Genomic DNA, 25,056 nt, shown 5'->3' on the forward strand with positions numbered 1-25,056 from the left:
AAAAGCAATCCATTCAGTGTTTACTCCAGTGTTTAAATCCATATCTTTAAAGCGATGTGATAGCGATAAAAATATTTGCCTGTGTTCAGGAGAAGAAAGTAATTCACATCTGGGATGGCATGAGGATGAGTAAATGTGCCATCTCCTTTCTGTTCATGAAATGATAAAGTGCACAATGTGAGGTCCATATAGACATGGTTTACTGAGTTTTGTGTTAAAGTACTTGACTGGCATCCTTAAAACTCAGACCTGAACCTCATTGAACACATTTGGGATAAATTCAAATGCAGACTGCAATGTCGGCGCTTGACCTCACTGATGCTTTTGTATCTGAATGGGAGCAAATACCTACAGCCATGTACAAACTAGTGGAAAGCCTTTTCAGAAAAGTGGAAGGAATTGAAACTCATGGTTTTGAATTCTAATGCTCAACAAGGATATTTGGGTGTAAAGTTTGAGTGTCTACATACATTTGGCCATGTAGTGTATGTATGCAATAACCAAAGGAAGAAATAATAATAATAAATAATAAAACAAATTATGTCATCCATCCATCCAGGTTGATGGCTGCAAAGAATCTACTGAAGCTGCCTGCAACATTCTGTCACAGCTGGTGAACTGCCAACCATTAAAACACTGGTAAATAAAATCTGTTATAGCTTCTCAGACATCTACAGAACTATCTTAACATCTAGATGTCAGGGGCCATAATACAGAAACATCCTTGGGGCCTGGGCCTTGGAGTCGCAAGTTTGAATCCAGGGGGTGCTGAGTGACTCCAGCCAGGTCTCCTAAGCAAACACATTGGCCCAGTTGCTAGGGAGGGTAGAGTCACATGGGGTAACCTCCTCGTGGTTGCTATAATGTGTGGTTCTCGCTCTCGGTGGGGTGCGCGGTGAGTTGTGCACGGATGCCGTGGAGAATAGCGTGGGCCTCCACACGTGCTACGTCTCTGCGGTAACATGCTCAACGAGCGATAAGATGTGCGGTAAGATGCGCAGATTTACGGTCTCAGACATGGAGTCAACTGAGATTCGTCCTCCACCACCCACATTGAGGCGAGTCACTATGCCACCACAAGGACTTAAAGCACATTGGTAATTGGGCATTCCAAATTGGGGAGGAAAAAAAAATACTGAAATATCCTATCTTATCCTTTTAGCAGTGATTTCAAGTTGTCAGATCTTAACTTAAGATTTAAGATAGGATTTTTATGTAATACAGCCCCTGGTTTGTAAATATTATTATGCTTATTGTTTATTGTTACGTGCTTATTGTTAATGTGGAAACAATTACTTTCTGGTTTCCACGGGACCAGAACCCATGTCCACTGCTTGCATTAGCACCACAGGAAAAGGTAAACACATTTAAATTAATGCAGAAATGTAGTGCATGTAATTATTGGTAATAATGTTTGAAAATGAACCAGATGCCAGCAATACATTTAGCATTCCTTGCAGTATGGGCTTGTCATCACAGTGGCGTGACCTTCATGAAATAATGTTTTATTTAAAGGATATGAGAAGCCCGCAGCACTTACTTTGCATGTCTGGTCTTGTCTGTTTTCAGTCACACTTCATGTCCGCTTTGACGGTGGTGTTTGTAAATTCCAAGTCGATGTCCTCTATTAAAATTGATGACACACCGGTTGATGACCCTTCTGTGAAGGTACTGGTGGCCAACAACAGTGACACGCTCAAGCTGTTGAAGATGAGTAATCAAGTCAAGTCAAGTCAATTTAATTTGTATAGCACCTTTCACAACACACATCGTTTCAAAGCAGCTTTACAGAAGATCAGGCATTTACAGAAGATAAAACTGTAATGTCGATGAATCATCATGTGTAATTAGATCAAATATGATTGTTAATCGTGTATAAAACTAAATAATTAAATAATAATTGTATTAATAACCCCAGTGAGCAAGCCGAAAAAGACTGTGGCAAGGAACACAAAACTCCATAAGATGTTGATTAATGGAGAAAAATAACCTTGGGAGAAACCAGACTCACTGTGGGGGCCAGTTGCCCTCTGGCTAAAATCATGAATATAATGTAAATATTACTTATGTATAGTTAAAGTCATGGTATAAAATTATGAAACTAATTAAGTGTTAAGGGTCAGTGTTTAAACATCGATTTTAAGATTAATGTCTAATGTCTTTAAAGTCCATCCTGGATTAACTGCAGAAGTTCACATAGAAAATTGTTCTTGTTAATTGGCTGATGAGGGCTTTTGTTGGTAATTGATAGTCTATTTAATCCATTTCAAGAGCGTAGTCATCAATAGACCGAGGTGATGCAGGCAGAGGTCAGTGAGGTGCATCACAGTTCAACCTGGCTGGTAATTTCGGTGAGGTTCGGTGAGGTCCATCCTAAATCCAAGGTTCAGACAATGGCATATGAAGTATCCCTCTTGGTTGGAGTTGGCATCAGTTCATGAGCTGTCCTCATGTGTCTCCTGCAGGTCAGTACATCCTCAGCTGAGTCATAGAAGATCTAACAGCTTCAGATGTATAGAGAATATGAACTTTAGACTGATCAAATAAATTCACACAAATCTCACATAAACATAAAATAAGTTATGCATATTTTTAAATAATGAAAACAAGCTTTCTTTAGGGCCATTAAGATTTACATTTCTCCATCAAAGTTTATACCAAAATGCATGCTAATGTTTTACTTTACTCTTAACAGTGCAAGTTACACACACCATTCAGCTATCAAACAGACAATTCATGCTTTAAATGTGTTTTACATAAATCATATTATGTGTAACACAAATAATGTACTTAAAAGTAAATAATTTAATTAAAAGATTTAAAGAATGTAAAATGTAATGGCTTGATTTAACATTATTAGATTGCATTTTATTAAGATTAACACTTAACACTGCTCTTAAAGTTGTTTATTCTGTAATTCACATTCTTTATATTGTTATACAATTTTTTTACTGTATAATTTTTTTTAAATCTAAATCAGCAAAAAGGCTGTACAACAAATACTAACTAATAAATTGTTGGTTGCTATTTAATGAATTTATCATAATTTAATAATAATTTAACTTCATACAATTTTATCATTACTATAATAACTAGATATTTAAAAAACAAAAAAATGCATTATGGTAATGAGAATTGGGAAAGAGATTGTGCTAAATTGTCATTAAAATAACATCATATTACAAAATAATCTTTAAGGAATACTCCGGGTTCAATACAAGTTAAAGGATTAGTTCATCCAAAAATGAGAATTCAGTCATTGTTTACTCGCCCCTGTGTTGTTTTAACCCCATATGACTTTCTTTATTTTTCTTAACACAAAGGGAGAAAGTTTGTGAAAATGTTGTGCTCATGTATGTCATACAATGTCAGTTTATAGTGACCACCTCTTCAAGCTTCAAAAGGACACAAAATTATATTCAGAAGTCTAGTAAATCATTCCATGAGACTTGTGATTGTTAAGAAAGCATACAAAAAGGTTTGGTGCTAAACAATCCAAAATCGAATGTATTATTTAGTGAAAATGTTCTCTGACCGTTGATTTCCGGTGTGCATTCATAATAGGGCATGAGAGCAACAGTTCATGTAGCCCCCTTGCTACATTGGGGTGTTCAAGTGAAAACTCATTTAGTTTATCTAAAAATAGGTACTCCACAGCAATAGCGACAACAGAGCTCTGTTCTCTGCACACAAAACAGAGAACAGAGAACAGAACTACTAAACATGTCGGAAGAGTTTGTAGTTGAAGAATTGATGCATTTCTATGCCCAGCCTTGTTTTTTTGAACGGAGTATTCGAAAATCAAATAGAAAGATAAGAGGCTACAGGCAGTCACAGTCACACCGTGTCCTAACCTGACGGCAAACAATTTATGAGTAATAAGAGATTTTGTCCTAACCAGCAGTGACAAGTGATGGTATATTCTATCGATCGCTTGTTTTCTATTTTTTATTTGTCCTTTGAAACTTGAAGAGGTGGTCACTATTAACTGCAATTGTATGGCATCACTGAGCACAACATTTTGCACAATGTCTACCTTTGTGTTAAAAAAAAGCGGTGAGTAAACAATGACTGAATTTTTGGGTGAACTATCCCTTTCAATCGACTGTTGTTGTGGCATAATGTTGATTACCACAAAAAATATTTCAACTTGTCTGTCCTTTTCTTTTTAGAAGAAGCTAAAATCAAGGTTACAGTGAGACACTTACAATGGAAGTGAATGGGGCCTATTTTAGGAGGTTTTGAAGGCAGAAATATGAAGATAATAATTTTATAAAAGCACTTTACATTAATTATTTTGTTAAAACTTGTGTAGGCCTATTATTTAAGCTGTAAAGTTGTTTAAATCATAATTTCTACAGTCATTTTAGGGTTTGTTGACATTACATCGTCATGGCAACGAAGTTGTAAAATTGAGTATAACGTTACACAGAAAAGCTTAATAAGTGATTGAATCACACTAAAATCATGTTAACATGCATGTAGTTTACCAATTGTGGCTTTACTTTTGAAATAGTGAGTGTATGGAGTATTTAGTGTGAGGTGACCTGCAGCGGTTTTATGGGGTTTGTGAAGATGTGTGGTGGACGGCTGTGTCAGCTGTCCATCATGGAGGAAATGCTCATCCCAGAAAAAACCTACAACATTGAGTAGATCCACATTGAGGTTTCAAAATATCATGGCCGGATTTGGTTCCCTTATATGATGCCCACATTGCAGAGATGAAAATCTGCCCGGCATATAGCTAATATTAAAATGCAGACAGCGTGCAGATGTTGTCTGTGCTTCATGATTGCATTTACAGCAGATGTAGATGCTCTTGTCATCAACATATTATGAGATCCATTCTTGTCTACATGAATCTGCATTTGGCAAGCATCGCAGCCATTACATGGCACAGAATTGGGTCATTAAAATATATCATTGGAAGCATAACATCTTGACTGCACATCTGGAAAATCATTTGGCATAGACAAGCTGTCATGTGGTGTAGTAAAACATGATTTGTGAATGGATCTCCGAATGGGATTTAAATGGAAGGTGTTTACAGTTCCACACAAGTGCGCATGCTCTAAAAACACACAAAACCAATTATTGTTGTGAAGTTCATTGGCACATGGTAAGTGCCCAATGGAACTTGTTAAGTTGCTTATATTTTATGGCTTGGGGGGAGGGGGGAGTGGACACCCGGGACTGAGAAGTTTGGCAACCTTGGTGTGTGCACATGTTAAGTTTGTACATTTGTACAGAGATGATTTCACCTCTAAAGAACTAAATTGTGCCAAAAAAAATGACTAAAAGAGCAATTGCAAGTGGGGTGGCCAGGCTTCGGTCCATGGTGGCCACGGCCACCCCTGGGCACCCCTTAGCTCTGCCACTGTTCATTCCTCCACCAACAACTTATTTTCTGATTATTATTTATCACACTTCACAGACAATGTTTCTAATGATACGGATACTGAACATTTGGTTGAAGCTTTTAATAAATCATGTTCTATTACTCGTGACAGTGTTGCTCCGCTTAAGCCAAGGAGAGTAAAGAGTACCTCCCAGCCTTGGCTAAATGATGTCACCCACGCTCTCAGACAAGAGAGTAGAAAAGCGGAGAGAAAGTGGAAAAGGGATAAGCGTCAGGTCTCTTATGGTATTCTAAAGGCATGCTTAATTAATTATCAAACGTCAGTAAAGAAGGCAAAATTAAAGTACTTTCTAAATGAATTGTTGATCATGCAAATGGACCCAAAGCTTTGTTTAAGACAATTGATTCTGTTTTAAACCCTATTACTTATGTCTCTCCCAATTCTTCCACTGAGACCTGTGAATTTTTTTTATATTATATTATTCACAAAATAAAAAATATCAATTCTACTATTGTACCTTCTAAGTTGGCATTTCCACAATTTCAGCCAGTTTCCCCATCCCAGCTAGCTGATGTAATTTCAACGAAGAAATGTTCTGGTTGCAAGTTTGATGTTCTTCCTGCACGTCTTTACAAAGATGTTTTTAAGACAATTAGACCAAGCGTGACAGCTATAATTAATAGCATAAAAAAAAAGGGCACATGCAAAGACATGTTCACTTTTATCCAGAAAATGTTTTATTAAATATTTATTTAATAAATAAACCAACCATAACAACCAGCTGACAACTAAGTTGTATATCACATTAAAACAATTAAAGTTTGAGGGGTCTACAGTATTTTAATATAGCTAATATGCAAATGTATGCATGTATTAAAGAGGGAACCAAATTTGCATATTTCTACATTTTAAATGGGTAAAGTCGCAATACAAAACGACTTGTTTATTTGTACACTTTAATGTTACAATTTCATTTCATACAAGAAAAGAAGCATTTTAGCCTTTTCACCTGTAGTACCGCCCCCTTATAAATGTAATCCAGTGATTCTAAATGGCTTATAAAATCATTTTACATGTGACTGCATTTGAAAACACTGTCATAAAGGTTGAATAAAGGATCTGTTGTTTTTACATTCAGACTGCAATCATCTTGTATCATTTGTTTGCCTAAATGTCTGTTTGTGTTTGAAGCTCAACGGACCACCACTAGATGGCAGTCTCAATCCGTCAGAAACAGTCTGACATCATTATGTAAAACGCACCGTGCTCTGCAAATAGAATCAGTGCACTTTTTTTTTTTACATACTGAGTCTTGGCTGTGATGTGTGTTACACACATGCGAGAAGGATGCGGGAGAGACAAGCTCGCGCCGCTATGATCTGTCTGTCTGAGTGAGGTCATCACTGACCCCGTCATGAGTGAAGAGCGTCAGACAGACGTCAGCAAAGCAATTAAATATTCAAATAAAGGCGCAGAGGAGATGATCTGCCTTTTAAATATTGTGCGCATAAATACAGAAGCAAGCGCGCATTAAACGTCATGATATGGCAATACATTTGTTAGAAATTAATATTATAATAACAAGAAGATCCAGCCTCCTTAGTGTCACAGAGCGCTTGTCTTTCTGTCACCATGCACAACAAGCTCTGAATAAATGAACCAAGAATTATGTAACATCTGCAAACCTCCATTATTATATGAGCTGCTCAAAGTGCAACTGCCTACAAATGTGGCCCACATGACAACAGGAAGTACCTTTCACATAAGGGAAAAAGGCTCAGCTGTAGCCAGAGTACAGATTACTTTCAGGTGTTTTAGAGTTTATATGCTGTGTTTGAGCCTCAGCAGGCAATGTGTGATGTTTATGCAGATGCACAGCACATTCAAAATTGAAATGCACAGCTTCAAGGCTTTCAGATTATTTCTTGGCTGGTTTCTGATGCTTACCCAACACCCCCTCTGCAATGCATCGATGTGTACAAAACATATATATCGGTTTCAGTTTTGCCCATTGGCAAGATTTCTGTATTGAAAAATTCAAGCTTTGTGGCGTTGTCGTTCTCAGTACATCAATGCCACAACACGGTGTAGTGGTGTGTAGTTTATGCACTTGGGCACGGAGACTGGAAGTGTTTCTGGGATCTGAGAGAAGGAGAGCAGCACGTGTCTCGGAGACCACGCCACTCTCTGATCTTTTGCTCCCGATAGGAAGGGGGGAGCCGCTCGAGCTGCAGTGCGCGGCGATGAGGGGAGGGGGCCAACGTTCCCTGCAGGACATGCACGGTGTACCTGGAAAAGACGGGAAATCAGAGGCCAGTGGACATAAAGAGAGCAAATCATTTTTGATTGGCAATGCAGAGGGGATTTTGCTGTGAGAAAAAAATGGAGAATATGGACAGAAGGTGTTTTTTTTATGCATGTTATTAAAGGGATAGTTCATCCTAAAATGAATTCTCTCAACATTTACGCTCCTACATGCCATCCCAGATGTGTATGACTTTCTTTCTTCTACAGACAAAAAAAAGCTTTTTAGAAGAATATCTCAGCTCTGTAGGTCCTTACAATGCAAGTTAATGGATATCACATTTAAAGGCACAGGCAGTATAAAAGTAACCCATGAGTCTCCAGTGGTTAAATCTATATCTTCATAAGCAATATGGTGTGGGTGAGAAACAGTTTCATTTTTCACAAGTCATTTTTTTTTACTATAAATTCTCCTCCCTGCCCAGTAGGACACACAATGCATGAAGAAGGCAAAGTGCCAAAAATAGAAGAAGAAAGTAAAAGTGGAGATTTCAAGCAAAAAAGGACTTAAAAAGGTCTGTTTCTCACTCACACTTACATCGCTTCTGAAGATATGGATTTATCCACTGGAGTCGTATGGATTACTTTTATGCTGCCTTTATGTGCTTTTGGTGCTTAAAATTTTTGGCCACCATTTACTTGCATTATAAAGACCTACTGAGCTGAAATATTCTTCTTAAAATCTTTGTTTGTGTTCAGCAGAAGAAAGAAAGTCATACACATCTTGGATGGTATGAGGGTGAATAAATGATAAGATCATTTTAATTTTTGGGTGAACTTGCTTTAACCATTTCAAATATTAAATAATATTCTATTTTTGCTGTGTTTAACATGGGATTGGTGCAGGGGTCGGCAACCTTTTTCACAAAATGAAAAAAGTTAAGCTCCAAAGTTGATAACACAAATTTTCTTACTTGATTAGTGACCTACACATTGTTTGAAATCGTTACTATATGTAATACATTTTTCAAAATCCAGAATTTTTTCTGTGTGAATGTATGGAACCTATACTACAAGACTAAATACAACACAAACATAACTTCAGTTACCTTGGCAGCAAAGCAACAACAGTTGTTAAAATACAGACGAGATAAAACATCGGATCGGCCATTTGTTTGTGCATGATCCAGTAGGGGTCAGACGGAGGGTTACAGCTGATACAGATGGCACTGTAGGCCAGAGTCACTATGAAGTACACCACCACACTGCCTATCATGATAACCCAATGCACCACCGTCTGTAAGTAAAAAAACGGCCATTGTTAACACTGAAAAAGGCTAATTTTCATTCGAAAACTATAGGTTTTTAAAGGAATTCTATCATGAAACTATGGTTTCTGCAGTGCTTAAGTGGATTAGAATCTCACCCAGCTCTTGATCTCAATGGCCAAATGCAGAATGATGGTGAATAGAGACACTGTGTTCATTGGAGTTCCAAATGAGTATATCCCAATGTCTGAACCATTGTATGTCTTGAAAAGTAAAAGCAGTAATCAGATATTGCACTATTCCAAACAGCATGAATGAAAAGCTAGCAGATGTTCTTACCAAATATGGGATAAAAAAGCAAACTAGGCTCTGATAAAAAGCGTCAAGAATGGCGATCCAAAACGTTGATCTTTTGTATCCCTGAAATCAAACATTTGAATGTATCACAATAAATGCAACTTAAATGGTTTTACATCACTTAGAAAATGTACGATAGTTTTTGCAGAGTAACCATAATTTAACTGCGCTATTTGTAGGAAGGCCATGTGTTTCTATAGTTTCCATGGGTGGCTCCTCATTACCATAGTTAGATTAATGTAACCATGGTTTCTATAAAACACACTATGGTATTTGTTATAAAAATAGCAGCTAAACACATTTTGAAACTATAATATAACTGTCATAGTTGTAATAACATTTAATGGATCCCTTCACTCCCCAAATAGATTATTTAATATTTATCTACATATTACAACATAATTACCACAAATAGAATTGAAACCATGGTAAATTCTCATAAGGGATTGTCAGATTTTTCACCTGAGTGAGCTGTCCTCTTTTATATAGTTCAGGCAGGCTCAGTAAAGTGGAGTCTGACACCTCTTTGTCCATTATGCCAAACATGATGGGAGGAACAGAGGTGAAGATGAGGTTGAATAATATCATGAGCCAGTAGTCGATCATGGCTGTGGCGGAGAAACCACAGAAGAACTGATACCAGAACAGGAGATTCACATAAGCCTGAGTGATTAAAAAAAAAAGGTCTATTACTGGATGATGCACCATGACATATTTCCTTATTTAAGGAGGTTTCAACTTAACAATGGAACAGAGAATAACTGAATGCAAAGTTCTTTGAGAAAATAACAGAATGACAAGAATGCAATGTGTTCTTGACATGGTGACAAGTTGATAACATTTGAGTTGATAACATATTGTAAGCAATACAGCAATACCAGATTTTTCTGATTAACATTTTTTATTGATTCAAACAGATAACAAAGAAAAGAAAAACATATATACATAGAATCAACATTTAACTCCCATTATTACCCCTTTATGTGTTTATCCCCTATGTTGATGACTGCCCCATTGCCTAAAAGTCTGGGGCAAAATGAAATTTGAGTGCCCACTACGTCAGACATAAAACTCTGAACCTTCAACCAAAATTCTTGGATCTTAACACACCACCAAAAAACACAGGTTTTGCAAATCTGCTGGGTCCCCCAACCAGGCCAAATTGGTTGCTTAGGAGACCTGGCTGGAGGCACTCAGCACACCCTGGGATTGAAACTCGCGAACTCCAAGGGTGGAAGCCAGCATCTTTACCACTGAGCTACACAGATATTGATGAAACGCCTAATGTTATTAGAAGAGCTACAGCTCCAAATAAACCCCACCTGATCTATATGTATAAGAGATGTCATAATTTTACTTAATCGTTTAGCCAACATTTTTGACAGTATTTTAACATCTAGCTGGTCAGGGAAATTGGACGGTAACTCTACACTCACTTGGATGTTTGTCCTTTTTAAGAATCAGACTGATCTGGGCTTGTGTCAAGGTTGGTGGAATTTTCCATTCTTTAATGATTCTGTATAAACTTATAGCAAAAGTGGAGCCAATTCTGTAACATAAGATATAAAAAACTCAGCGGCAAAGCCTTCTGGCCCCAAAGCCTTGCCTGTAGGCAAGGTCTTAATAACCTCGCCAAGCTCCTCCAAGGTTATCTCAGAATCAAGAGAATTGTTTGCCCAGCCGTCAGTTTAGGAAGTTCTAATGGTTCCACAAAGTTTCTAATATCCTCATCAGCAGATGAAGACATGGAAAAATAGATATCAAGATAGAATTCTTTAAAAGCATTTTTAATATCACTGGTTGAGGTAAATATTTCACCACCAGCAGATTTCACAGAGGGACTGATAGATAAAGAATCTCTTTGTTTTATATATATATATATATATATATATATATATATATATATATATATATATATATATATATATATATAAACAATATATACTTTGAGTTGGGGACAAGGCAGGAAAACTTCTGGCTCTATATATATATACTCAAAGTATGACTGTCTTGCCCTGAATAGCCAAAACTCCACCTTCCATGACAAAATAGTATTATATCTGTATTTCAATTGGGTCACTTCTCTGAGGCCATCTGACGACATTCAGCTTTTCAGCTCTTAAAGTTAAAAACGTTTTTTTACTTTGGATTTTTTGGTGAATGAGGCAAATTGTATGATCTGGCCTAAACTCAAACAGTCCATGCACACCTACAAGAGCCCCCACGACAACTTTGCTGTCGGATTGCTCAAGTCTGGTGTTCTATGTGCTGTGCTGGTCTGACAAATACTGCAATGATTTCCAGAGCGTTGCTATATGGTTGCTAAGGTGTTTTGAGTGGTTGCTAAGTGGTTACTTGCTGGACCAATTGAAAAGAGCACACCCCCAAGTCTTTGTGGTATTCTGGTCCCTAGAGATGGCTTGGGTCCCTGCTTTAATGGAAGTCTATGGGATGGTTTTTTTGTTGTTTTCTTTTTAATGTTTTTTGGCCGATTCTTATGTACAATTGCTGAGTTATAGCACAACTCTCCTTAACAAGCTGGATGATTTAAGGTTTTATTCATGCCTATAGCACAAACAGTGCAGTGTGTTAAGTTTTCTGTTGATATTCCTAACCCTATGTTTGAGAAAAATTAAAAATGGTCATTAAATATAACAAAATTGGTTGCCAAGTTGATAATTACCACATTCTTATAGAAGAAATAGATGACCATGTTGGCCAATCTTGAATAGCACCATTGTCCATGAACCAACAGCAGTCTTTGCAGGTGTTTAAAGCGTGTGATGGCAAAGTCACTGGCCATGACAGCCTAAACAAAATAAATACAGTGATTAACACACCTGATCCATTCAATAACATCATCCCCCTTTACAAATAAGGGCCTGATAAATGGGTAAAATGTCTCTTCGTGTAAATTTCAAAAGACTGGATAAAGAGAATATCCAAAAGTACAAACCTGCATCCCCTCTTGTCCAGATACTCCAATCCCAACATCTGCAGCTTGAATCATGTTCACATCGTTGGCACCATCACCTAAATGGACAGAAACCATAATAAAAAGAAACAAAAAAGAACCATCCCTTTTTCAGGACACTATATTTTAAAGATAAAATCCAAATAACTTTACAGATCTTTATTGTAAAGGGTTTAAACAATGTTTACATGCTTGTTCAATGAACCATAAACAATTAATGAACATGCACCTGTGGAACGGTCATTAAGACACTAACAGCTTACAGATGGTATGCAATTAAGGTCATAGTTATAAAAACGTAGGACACTAAAGAGACTTTTCTACTGACTCTGAAAAACACCAAAAGAAAGATGCCCAGGGTCCCTGTTAATCTGCATAAACGTGCCTTATGCATGCTGCATGGAGGCACGAGGACTGCAGATGTGGCTAGTGCAATAAACTGCAATATTAGTACTGTGATACGCCTAAGACAGCACTATAGAGAGACAGGAAGGACAACTGTTATCATCCTTGCAGTGGCAGACCATGTGTAACAACACCTGCACAGGATCGGTACATCCAAATATCACACCTGTGGGACAGGTACAGGATGGCAACAACACCACCAGGAGTTCCACCAGGAATGCACAATCCCTCACAGAAATAACACCTGAAATCAGTTTAAACCAGGCTGAGAGACCAGCTTACACCAGCTCTTAGCCTGATTTCCACTGTTTTTTCAGCAGGGATGCTCCTGGTAGCAGTTCAAAAACCAACACAACAGTTTGGAAAATAATTTTACTGAAACTTAAACATTGTCATAAACCCATCCACCTCAAATCAGAGCTTTCATTACCTATGGCGAGGGTCATGACCCTAAGTTTCTTCTGTATCAGTTTAACCACACTGCTCTTTTGCAGAGGGGTGACTCGACAGCAAAGCACTGCACGACAGTGTTTGCAGAGTTCCACAAACTGGTCCACCAGGTCGTCTGACATTGCCATGCTCAAGGTCAGCCCATCTATCACCAGCCCAATGCTGGGCTCCATCAACGGCCCGGTAAATGCTGAGTTATAACCCCTGAACTGGTGGTCCACTCCGGCTGACAGGGTGCTTCGTCGCACCTCTACAAGTGTGTCCTCCAATCTCATTTTAAAAACAGACTGCAATATAAAAGAGATCTTGTTAGTCTTTAAACCAACAAAAAGCAACAAATTAACCTGCCAATCAAATTTTTGTTTTCAATTAGTCATGTTTAAGAAAGTTACATGATGTCTGCTAGAAAGATAAACATCTAGTTTCTTTATATTCACTCAATCTCCAAAAATCATGTAAATCAGCATAAAAATGATCTCCATTGGTTACATATATTTATACATGTCTGCAGAAGCGATATGATATGTGTGGGTGAGAAACAGATTAATATTTAGGTCCCTTTTTGAAATCAAAAATCACAACTTTTTTTTTTTGGCAATTCACATTCTTCCTGCATATTGCCATCTACTGGTCAGGGCTGGTCAAAGATGGAGATTTATAAAAAATTACTTAAATATTAATCTGTTTTTTACACAAACCTATCATATTCAGAAGATATGGAGTCTTATGGATTTGAAGATTCAAAGTTTTGGTCACCATTGACTTGCATTATATGGACCTACAGAGCTGAGATACTCTTTAAAAAATATTTTTGTGTGTGTTCTGCTGAGAAAAGAAAGTCATACACATCTGGGATGGCATGAGGGTGAGTAAATGATGAGATAATTTTTGGATGCACTATCCCTTTAAGATGACAGTAAATGTCTTAACATGAATGGTTTGTGAATATATCTGTGTTGTCTAAATTCAGTTTCAGTTGTTCACTATGTTCTGTAAATGGTTATGATGCAGGTTTTCTTATCAAATGAATTTAGGTTACACACATAAAAGATAAGAAAGGTAAAGACAAACATGTATCTTATGAAAAAATACTGCAAGAACAAAAGTGTTAGATTTTAGATGCATAATTTAAGAAGTGCTATTTCATAAAATCTGCATAAAACATTATGCGGAAGACTTCTGGAAGGGATTTAATATTGGAACTAGAACTGTTTCCTGCCCTCCTCCAAACTGTGAAAATGGGATTACAGTGTGGCAAAATAAGCCATTTAGAATGGTGAATGTAGGCTACTTTTTTTAGCTATACTGGTGGAGACATGAAATAAAAAGCAGCATTTCTGACAAATTGTAGCAAGCGTATTTATATGTTTGAACACAGGACATAGAACTTTAGTCTTGAGGGGATGATAATGTCTAACACTGGAGTCTCTGTTATCCCAGATAAACCAATTAACCCTTTTCCTAGTGTAGGGGTTCCATATATCATAATAAACCCAAAACAACATACTTTAAGCCACATGGGAAAATAGTGGAGTATGCGCAGCATGTTCTTATTGAGACATCTGGCCAGGTTAGAGCTGCAAAGGGTAATTTTTGTGCAAAATGATCTACATTGTTACATTTTTATGAAGAAAATGTGAGTGGTGCTTGTCTATTCAAGATTCACATGTCATTGGTTGAGCTCAAACAGAGCTAAGTTTTGAAAGCGCCACAATGTCACAGTGATTATAACCTTTGGGAAATCAACCAATGAATGGCTTTTACTGTACAGCAGTTGCCTTGCATATTAAACTGGGATAGCAAACAGTATTTTAACATCAAAGAAATTCTGCACACATCAGCTTTATGATCAAATTATTGGAAGTATGGGAGAATTGGGAGTATGCAATGATAAAAGCATTGGTTGAGGAGAGCTGACACTGACAGGCATGTCATCAGATGGAGAGAAAGAGGTTTCGGCACCTTCTTCATTGTGGTGAAGGTGAACACCAGATCTTCATGGTCCAGCAGCTTGCAAGAGTAAGCGATGTTGATAGCTGTCTCAGGTTTGTCTCCGGTCAGCACCCACACCTGCATACCCGCCTGTCTCAGAGCCTGGATGGTTTCTGGAACACTCTCCTGAAGGCGGTCCTCAATGCCAGTTGCCCCTGTGGCCACACATAATTTAAGCTTAAAGTGATAGTTCACCCAAAAATAAAAATTCTCTCATCATTTACTCAACCTCATACCATCCCAGATATTTATGACTTACTTTCTTCTGCTGAACAAAAACGAAGATTTTTAGAAGAATATCTCAGCTCTGTAGGCCCATACAATGCAAGTGAATGGTGACCAGAACTTTGAAGATCCAAAAGCACATAAAGGCAGCATAAAAGTGATTAATATGACTCCAGTAGTTAAATCTATTTCTTCAGAAACTATATGGTAGGTGTGGGTGAGAAACAGATCAATATTTAAGTCATTTTTTACAATAAATTCACCTCCCCCAGTAGGTGGTGATATGCACAAATAAATAGAATCGCCAAAAACAAATGAAGAAGAATGTGAAAGCAAATGTAGAGATTAATAGTAAAAAAGGACTTAAATATTGATATGTTTCTCAACCACACCTATCATATTGCTTCTGAAGACATGGATCTAACCACTCGAGTCGCATGGATTACTTTTATGCTGCCTTAATATGCTTTTTTTTTTACCAAAATTCTGGTCACCATTCACTTACACTGTATCAACCTACAGAGCTGAGATATTTAAAAAAAATCTTTGTTTGTGTTCAGCAGAAGAAAGAAAGTTATACACCTCTGGATTGGCATGAGGGTGAGTAAATGATGAGAGAATTTTCATTATTAGGTGAACTATTCTTTAAGGTTAGGAATTTAGGCAGAAGCTGGGGTTAAAACTAGGTGGTTCCGGTTAGATTGATAGGAATGTTATGTTAGAAATAAATATGTAAATTACTTTGCAGAATTATAGGAGAATTTTAACAAGTTTCAGTAAGACTATGAATTTTAAAGGTGCTGTAAGCGATTTTTTTCATGGAAAGGTATGCAAAAAATAATTATACTCCCTGAAAGATATCGCTGAAAGAACTGCCCTGAGATATCACACTGATCACTGTGACAGTTATAATCACTGTAAAAACTCAAATAAAAAGTGTCCGCGGACATATTCATTCAGTAGCCAGTCAAACAGCGTCTGAGGCACTTTCTGCTTGTCAATCATTTTGGTATGGAGATAGAATTGTTGCATATTAACATACAAATGGAAAGAGATTCACAAATATAAAGTTTGAATGAGAATGAGAACCAAAAATATATTTAAGGAGTTTCACAAAAATGAAATGAATTCACAAATAAAAAGAACGAGATTTACAAATATATATATATATATATATATATATATATATATGTTTTTTTACAAATATTTTTGTTAACTCACAAATACAACTCTGTCAAGACAAGTATACTTTTCTCTCAGTTATAAATGTGTAGTGTCTTGTTAAATGTAAATAGCTGAAAATTGTCCATTTGAAGAGTCTCCTGATCATTAGCTTTATAGCTAACCTGGCTGACTCTATGAGTCTGCTATTTTAATTCTAACCAAGTTTCTTGACTGAAATGTGTCATAAAAACATTTACCCTTTACCCTTAATGTTACAAGACCAAGTGCACCTTAAAGGGAACACAGATTTTACCCAGCAGAGTAAAGTTGTTCTCTATGTAGTTTGCAGTGTCCATAAGAAGCTCTTCTGTCTCATCAATGGCTAACACCGCTTCCTGTCTAATAGCTGACCAGGCCTTGTACTCCTGTTCACTGATAACCTTTAGGGAGTAAGACAGATCTTGTCATAAGCAAGACTGTTAGACAGCTGTGAAATGGAATTTGTAAGACAAAGTAACCAAAAATTAACAAATTAAAATCAGAGGATTTTACCTTTTTGGCAAAACACAGCGTTCGTAATCCATCCCTGGCATACATGTCAAGATCTTTTTGGGTTTTTACAGCAATCTGCTTCTCCACACTATCCACTTGTGTCATATCTGTAGGAAACAAAAGGTTTTGCTCAATTAAATCCCCAGGGAACACACAAACTGGTAAGTTGCTTTGCATAAAAATGACTGCCAAATGCACAACTGCAATGTCAAATCTTTCGTACTCACCTGAAAAAACATTCCCCAGTCTTTCAAATATAGCTGAATCAGCCCCTTTAGTGTACATGATGATTTCATTGGTGTAAGGGTGGCGCACTATTATGGACATCCTCCTTCGTGTTGAATCAAAGGTCAGGACATCCAACACATCAAACTGCATCAACGTTTCATTTGGGAGCTTCACGGTCACATAATGCGGAGTGCGTTCCACCATGGTAAACCCATAAGCTTTAGCTGCATATATCAGAGCAGCCTCATCTGGGCTGTGGGCTTCATAACACATCTCTTCTGACCCAGAAACATTGCGTTTATATTTGCATTGACTTGAAATGTCCTTCTTCCCTGTGATTGAGTTGAACTCATAGTCATCTGTAGAATCAGAGACACTAGAGCTCCGCAGGATGTCAGGGTCATCTTCATCAAAAGTAAAGGGATCGTTGAGGGTCTCCCCCTCACTTTTGCAGAACTTCAGGGAGGTTAAAATCTTCCGCAGTGGACTGTTTTTAAACCAGTCGCCCATGTTACAAAACGATCCTTTGGATGAGGAGTTACGTCTTCCTTTGACCTGGAAATACGTGGACATTTATTTGCTTGATTATGTTTGGAATGGAATACTAAAATACTGTTTATTGCAAATGGCACAATGTATATTGCCTAATATTTTGTCAAAAGTACGTGAAACAGTGTATGTATTATGCTACATTGTTGTCACATGATATCTCCACATTACACATTAATTTTGGAAATACAGTTATTTGGTTTTTTATTCAAAATTTGTATAAAAATGGCTAAAACTACTTCTAGTTCATTCTTCACACTGTAAATGAAAGGCTAAGTTGGGCATATTTCACAGTACCCAGCGCAATGTATTCTGCTGTTCAAATACATGTATGTCAAATATAGTAGATCATATATACATGTGCATACTGTGCACTATACACATGCAATACCATATTGCTTTCCAAACGAGCAGTATGGAACTGTAGTATGCTTTCTGAACATATCCAGATTCTTAATAATGCATGTGCAAAAGGAAATACATGAGCCTTGTTTTATTGTTTTTTATTGGTTAATTGAGTAATAACACAAATGGTCCACCTATTGAAAATATCATGTTGTTCAGAAGGTTTTATTTATTTTTAATCAATGTGAATAAACCATTTCTGCCAGTTGCATTATTACACATGTGATAAAATATTCTCCAGGCTTGTTATGTGTTCTGTTAGTGACCTTTGTTAATTATGAACTAATACACAATTATTGAAAGTAGGTCAATGTTATGGCATATAGGTCTGAAATTCGAATAAACCTTTTCTTCCTTTACTGTGAATCTGAATACATTGTGACTGCTTCTCAAGTTCTGATGGACCCAGGGTGATACAATCATGCTCCATTGGTAATCAACTTAATTAAGGTTGACCCAATGTCTCAGTGCTACAGGTCTGAGGCCAAATATAATTTGTACCCTGGACAAAGTGCTTCACTCGGGTTATCAAGTGCAATATGGGAATTTTTTGCTGACTAGCAGAGGAAGAACTCAGCTACACTAAACTTCCCTCTCAGAATCAACTCATTACTGACATGTGAGGGAGACCGCTCGCCTGACTGATGAAAAATCTAATTGCCTAGACCAAGTGAGCCATTGCCATTTGCTCAAGAATTCAAATGTAGTAATTATAAAACATACTGGGCTGCTAACCACTAGCCAAAGAAGAATAATTCATTCTGGGGTAGTAATAAAATGTCTTGGGGCCATAGGTACTCCATGTGCAAGAAGAAATAATTTTAATGGTGGGCTGTTATTGTTATTATTTTGACATAAGGGCAGTTTTTGTGCTGCAAAAGCAGGTCCCCAACCCTCTTGGCTCTTGCAAGATCAATGCCGTTGTACTCAGTGTTTTAGCATTAACACAAACTAAAATAAAGAATAAGTGCTTTCCATTTGCCATTTTTTTAACATTTTACTTTTACTATTTAGATTATAGCAGTTAACATATGAAATTTGGCTGTATAAAAATATTGTAAAATATGAAAACAAAAAAATAAATTTCACTGAATCTAAAAACACTGAAAAAATAAATTAAAACTAACAGTTTTAATGGCATCCTAAGCACTCGTGGTCCTCTTCCAAGTCCGGACTTTGCAGACCAATGGGGCGCTAGTCAGCAAGTCCATGTGAGTGCATGAGTAGTAAAAGCGTGCATTTGGGACAGACTTCAAGACTTCAATCAGATTACGCACTTTTACACATTGTTTTTCCATTTACATTCTGTTTTACAAATTATTATTTGTAAAGTTATGACATTGACAGATAAGGAACAAACCCTATGCTATGTCCACATCGTTTTCTAAATGCTCTCCGGCATTTACAATGTTTTCCAAAAGTTAATCGTCCACACTGAAATGTCTGAAAATGCTTAAACCCCCTACTGTGCATGTGGAAAACAACAACAAGCGTGGTCCTACATCATTTCTATGAACGGTCTGAAATGCAATTCTTTTCGTGTTCTGATGCCGGACAGCAATTCTAAGGAAACTTCCCGTCACAATGTGACGGGACAAAAGTTTGTACAAAGTAACATTTATCTTTAACAATTTTTCTCAAAGTAAATAGCAGGAACAACAACGCCGCTACAACATGGGCCGCCATCTTGATTGTTTGGTGTTGAATGGCTCACAAGGCAACAAATACATCAAAGGGAGATAAATATCTCCCTTTTCTCATTCCACACAACAACATCAATACAACATTTTAAATGTATTCACTTGGGAGAGCATTTTCAGAAAGCTGCATTTTTGCTGGAAAAATCGGGACGGAAGGCCAACATGTAGTGAAAATAATGCTTTTTCAAACAAAAATTTATTAGTGGAATATTAAGCAACCTTAAAAGCTATATATATGTGCACAAAATATTATCTCTTGTCTTGATATTTTACTGTAGACATTCACAATAATTCAAAAATCCTCTTTAAAACAATGATAACAAATGTAATGAATGTAAAACTTCCTTAAGAAATACTATTCAATAGAAATGTATATAAATAAAACAAAGAATTATTTAAATTATTGAAAAAAATATGAATAAAACAAAGTTTTGAACCAATTAAATATATATTCACTTAGCACTTTATTAGGAACACTATGGTCCTAATAAAGTGCCCGACATGATCTTCTACTCTAGTAGTCCATCTGTCTCAATGTTCAACACGTTGTCCATTCTGAGATGCTATTCTGTTCACTTCAATTGTACAGAGTGGTTATCTGAGTTACTGTAGCCTTTCTGTCTGCTCGAACCAACCTAGCCAATCTCTGTTGACCTCTCTCATCAACAAGGTGTTTTCGTCTGCAGAACTGTCAATGGATGTTTTTTGGTTTTGGCACCATTCTGAGTAAACTCTAGAGACTGTTGTGTGTGAAAATCCCAGGAGATCAGCAGTTACAGAAATACTCAAACCAGCCTGTTTGGCACCAACAATCATGCAATAGTCAAAATCACTGTGATACAATTTTTTCCCCCATTCTGATGGTTGATGTGAACATTAACTGAAGCTCCTGACCCGTATCTGAATGATTTTATGCACTACAAAATGCTGCCAGGCGATTGGCTGATTAGACAAGCGCATGAATATGTAGGTGTACTGGTGTTCCTAATAAAGTGCTCAGTGAGTGTACAGTAACAGACTAAAAAGTAATCCTATATATACATAATTTACCGGAGGGGGGCGGGGCCGGGCTAGAATGTCGCACGCTCGGTCCCCAATCGGCCTGATGGGGCGCGCGAGGGATAAAGGCGGCCAGTGACGACGGTTCGAAAGAGAGAGAATTACGGGCATGTCCGTCGTGTGTGTGTGTTTATGTTTTGGTTTAAGTTTTCATTAAATTATTATTTATATTTACAAGCTGGTTCTCGACTCCTCCTTGCCCATCTTAACCCCCTTACAACACACAAATAAATATAATATGAAGTCAAATTTTTCTCCACCAAAAACATTTGAAAATGCTACCCATGACAGCAAAATGCATAAATACAAAATATTCTGAAAACTAAACTGAAAAAATAAACTCAAACTAAGTCATAGTGACATAGAGACAAGATCGGTTGAAAACGCATTGATTTTGCTATGTTATCGCCCCTCTCCTCTACACTGGAAAGGCATTTTCCTCCACCAAAAAATTTGACTTTGAAAACGCGCTCCATAACCACATACTTTGGAAAACAACGTTAGGAAAAGAGAAAATTTGTTTTCAACCCAAACTATGTGGACATGGCCTAAATTGAAAAGACAAATTGAAAAATTATAATAATAATAATATTTAAAAAAAAAATTACATTCAAAACTATAATAACCACATTGTGCACTCACCCTCTGTCTCTGGGCTGTTACTGTGGAAACCACCACTGTGTTGCAGATGGCCAGGGCCAGAAAAAAGTCCAGGTAGGCCCCTCTCTGGATGCTCTCCATCTGACGGTCCACTTCCATTATAAGCTTCCTGTCTGGAACCACTACTGTTTCCTGTTTGAGGAAATACAAACAATTAGGCACAGTGGTGTATACCACAGCGAACCGCCTATCTGATTAGATCACTCACAACAAGACCATGTGGTTTGTTTCCATAGGTGGAAAATTACGTGATCGTACAACAACAAAAGGTGCCACATCATACAAAAAAACCCACAGGAAGCAAGATAGTCTGTACAGTATCAGTTGTCCATGTTTAATGCATCCCAGCAGGCCCATATGTCAACTGATCGAAACTGTGCAGATCAGAGCCAACAGTGCTGTGTGCATAACTAACACCAAACTGCTTGTCCATCTGCAGGGCAGACCGTGAGTATGCAGGAGAATGCAAGTAAGATGGGTCATGTAATGCATGATGCGGGGACGAGACATCGGCAGTCCACCAATCAATCCCATCACTACAAAATGAAATAAAAATTGGCCCTATTTACTTACTTAATACACATTCCTGGTCTCACTGTGGACAGTTCATTTGTGCATGCTCCTCCATAGACAAATATATTTGTCTTTGTAATCTTTAATTACATTTTAATAACTAGCTCAACCTCTAAAATGACTCACTCTCTCATCTGACAGGTATCACTCATACCTTTTATTTGTCACCCCCTGACTTCATTCATGTATGCACTGCCCACTATGATTGGACTATTTACAATCTAAATAATTCCTGATGGAAAAAAACAAGTCCCACCTTGAATACACTGTTTCACTCACAAATAAATTGACATCACCTTATGGAAGTAGAAAGGGTTACGAATGGCAGTTTGCTGCTGACCTAAAAGTTAAACATCACCTTTAAAATCAGCATTCGTTTATTGCCTTTGTGCTTGTTTTATCTCATCAATTCTCTCATCATTTACTCACCCTCATGTCATCCCACATTTTTTTCTTCTACAGAAGAAATTGGTTTTGGGTGAGAACAGACCAAAATTAACTCCTTTTCACTGTACATCTTGCCATTGCAGTCTCTAGGCACGATCATGATTTCAAGCTTGATTACACATCCTAGTGCTAGATGGTGCTAAGAAGTGTAATCGAGCTTGAAATCATATGCACCAAGGAGACTGCAATGACAAAATTTACAGTGAAAAAGGAGCTACATTTTGGTCTGTTCTCACCCAAAAACGATTAGATAACTTTAGAAGATTAAAACACTGTAGTCATGTGGATTACTTTTATGCTGACTTTATTTGCTTTTTGGAGCTTCAAAGTTTTGGTCACCAATCACTTGCAATGTATGGACCTACAGAGCTGAAATATTCTTCTAAAAGTCTTTGTTTGTGTTCTGCAGAAGAAAGTCATACACATCTGGGATGGCATGAGTGTGAGTAAATGATGAGAGAATTTTCATTTTTGGGTGAACTATCCCTTTAAGCTTATTCCTTACCTTAACCCCTAATCTTCACCCTGAAACACAATGAATCAAAAATTCCTTGTCTGTGAACTCACCAAAGCACTGCTGAAGGCCATGTCACCTTGAGCACCTGCTGTGACATTTGATATGCGACCAGTGACAGCTGTAGCATGAGTGTTGGCGTGATTTTTGTCTCCTGTGTAGCTGTCCTGTAATTCATCCACAGGGAACAGTGGTGGAAGATTTGTCTGCTGGTAGATGGTGACCTCATCCTTCTCCTCGTTTGCCCCACTGAGAACCGCCAAGCGTGCAGCTGAAGAATGCCAAAAATAAAAGCTTTCTTTATTTTTCAGACTGTCATTCTGCCTAACATCTTGTTTGTGTTCCACAGAAGTTTAAAGTTTAATAATGATTGTTAGAAATTTGTTCAAATCCCTAACCCAAAGTATAAACAATATAGTGATTTTTGCCTTAGCAAGCACCACTATTAATGATATTAAAATATTAAACCAAAAAATATGACAATATTTATAATTTATATAAAAATATTCTAGAAAACCAGAACATAGAGATACACTCTTGAAACGCACCGTTCTCATCATGACAGTATTCAGTTCCCATGATGGTGCAGCGACGGAAGACCATCTTGTTTTCTGTGAGAGTCCCCGTCTTATCTGAGAAGACATATTGGATCTGTCCCAGGTCCTCTGTGATGTTCAGAGCACGACACTTGACTCGACTGTCCAGCTCTTCGTCGTAAAGTTCAATATCCTGTGTGATGAAGAAGACCTGCCCCATCTTGACCAGCTCAATGGACACATACAACGACACAGGAATCATTACCTGGAGAGAAAGTTGAGCGTTACAATAGGTTAAACTGAGCAATCTCAATCAATACTCTCATAAACATATAATGGAATTTTGGAATGGATACGTATAATGAAATGTTCAGTGGAATGTTTTCTCTCAAAATGATGTTTCAAACATAAGTTCGGAGGAGCTTTTACATCTAGGTCTGGCAATCATGTCCCAAGGACATTTGAACAGCTCCTTCCTTAACACCGGTGACGATTCTTCCAGCATTCTTTATAACACCTATACCAATTATTTTTCAAATTGTCTTTCTATTTCTTGCTTTAGTCAGATAGTCTGGGACAAGGGTTTTTTTTTTTCAATCCCAATCACGTGCTCGAGCCCCTCCAATATGGACTGCACACCAAATCTGTTTACCTTAATGTGCTCTGTGACTATATGAACCAGTTAAATTGTGAATTATTAAAAAAAATAGATATATATAGGAATTGTGTTTATTCATTTAAACAATTACAACTGAAGTCTATATGGCAAGGCATTGGACCATGGATAATTATCCAAATACTTATTCAATTTATTTTATTAAAAGTACTGTAAAGTCACAAGACTTTAACTTGTCTGTGCAAAGTTATCCCATGTTTCACTCTAACAGCCATGCAAAGCATACAAACTCTCTATCTTTCACACTATATGTGCAAGAATACCAAAAAAGTTAATCTACCTAGAACATAGATTTACAGCTAAAAGGACAATTTAGAGGTAACATATTACAATAAGGATCAATTTGTAAACATTTGTTAATAAGAACAACAAACAATACTTTTACAGCATTTATTAAATATATTTTAATACATTTTTTAAATCAGAATATGTATATATTAACATTAATTAATGCACTATAAACTAATGTGATCAAACAATAAAAAAGTATTTATATACAGTAACATTTACAATAAATGCTGTAAAAAAGAATTATTGTTCATTGTTATTTTATGACACCTATGCATTAACTAAGGTTGATGAATGTATCCTTATTGTAAAGTATTACAGCTTTACATAGTACATAACACACATTTTGAAATAAAAAAACGTTTTTTTTTTTTTAACTCTCTGGAATTCCTTGTTTCATAGACTTCAATTGTACGTGCATTAGTGTACA

The 25,056-nt window shown here is 37.0% G+C and overlaps 1 protein-coding gene across 1 annotated transcript in view; it reads right to left on the bottom strand.

The window, feature by feature from the left end:
- Positions 1-6,093: 6,093 nt before the first annotated feature.
- Positions 6,094-25,056, bottom strand: part of atp10b (ATPase phospholipid transporting 10B) — a 33,192-nt gene continuing 14,229 nt past the window's right edge. Inside the window, exons 7-21 of the mRNA XM_052150124.1 lie at positions 23,675-23,927; positions 23,180-23,397; positions 21,575-21,724; positions 17,219-17,774; positions 16,992-17,098; positions 16,753-16,879; positions 15,021-15,205; positions 13,039-13,345; positions 12,186-12,262; positions 11,913-12,038; positions 9,692-9,892; positions 9,212-9,292; positions 9,031-9,135; positions 8,714-8,901; positions 6,094-7,649 (exon numbers count right to left, since the gene is read on the bottom strand). Of these exons, the coding sequence (XP_052006084.1) occupies positions 7,463-7,649; positions 8,714-8,901; positions 9,031-9,135; positions 9,212-9,292; positions 9,692-9,892; positions 11,913-12,038; positions 12,186-12,262; positions 13,039-13,345; positions 15,021-15,205; positions 16,753-16,879; positions 16,992-17,098; positions 17,219-17,774; positions 21,575-21,724; positions 23,180-23,397; positions 23,675-23,927 (2,868 nt within the window). The 3' untranslated portion in view covers positions 6,094-7,462. The remainder of the gene's footprint in view (positions 7,650-8,713; positions 8,902-9,030; positions 9,136-9,211; positions 9,293-9,691; positions 9,893-11,912; positions 12,039-12,185; positions 12,263-13,038; positions 13,346-15,020; positions 15,206-16,752; positions 16,880-16,991; positions 17,099-17,218; positions 17,775-21,574; positions 21,725-23,179; positions 23,398-23,674; positions 23,928-25,056) is intronic.

The sequence above is a fragment of the Xyrauchen texanus genome, chromosome 19 (assembly GCF_025860055.1).
Source record: "Xyrauchen texanus isolate HMW12.3.18 chromosome 19, RBS_HiC_50CHRs, whole genome shotgun sequence".
Taxonomy (NCBI): domain Eukaryota; kingdom Metazoa; phylum Chordata; class Actinopteri; order Cypriniformes; family Catostomidae; genus Xyrauchen; species Xyrauchen texanus.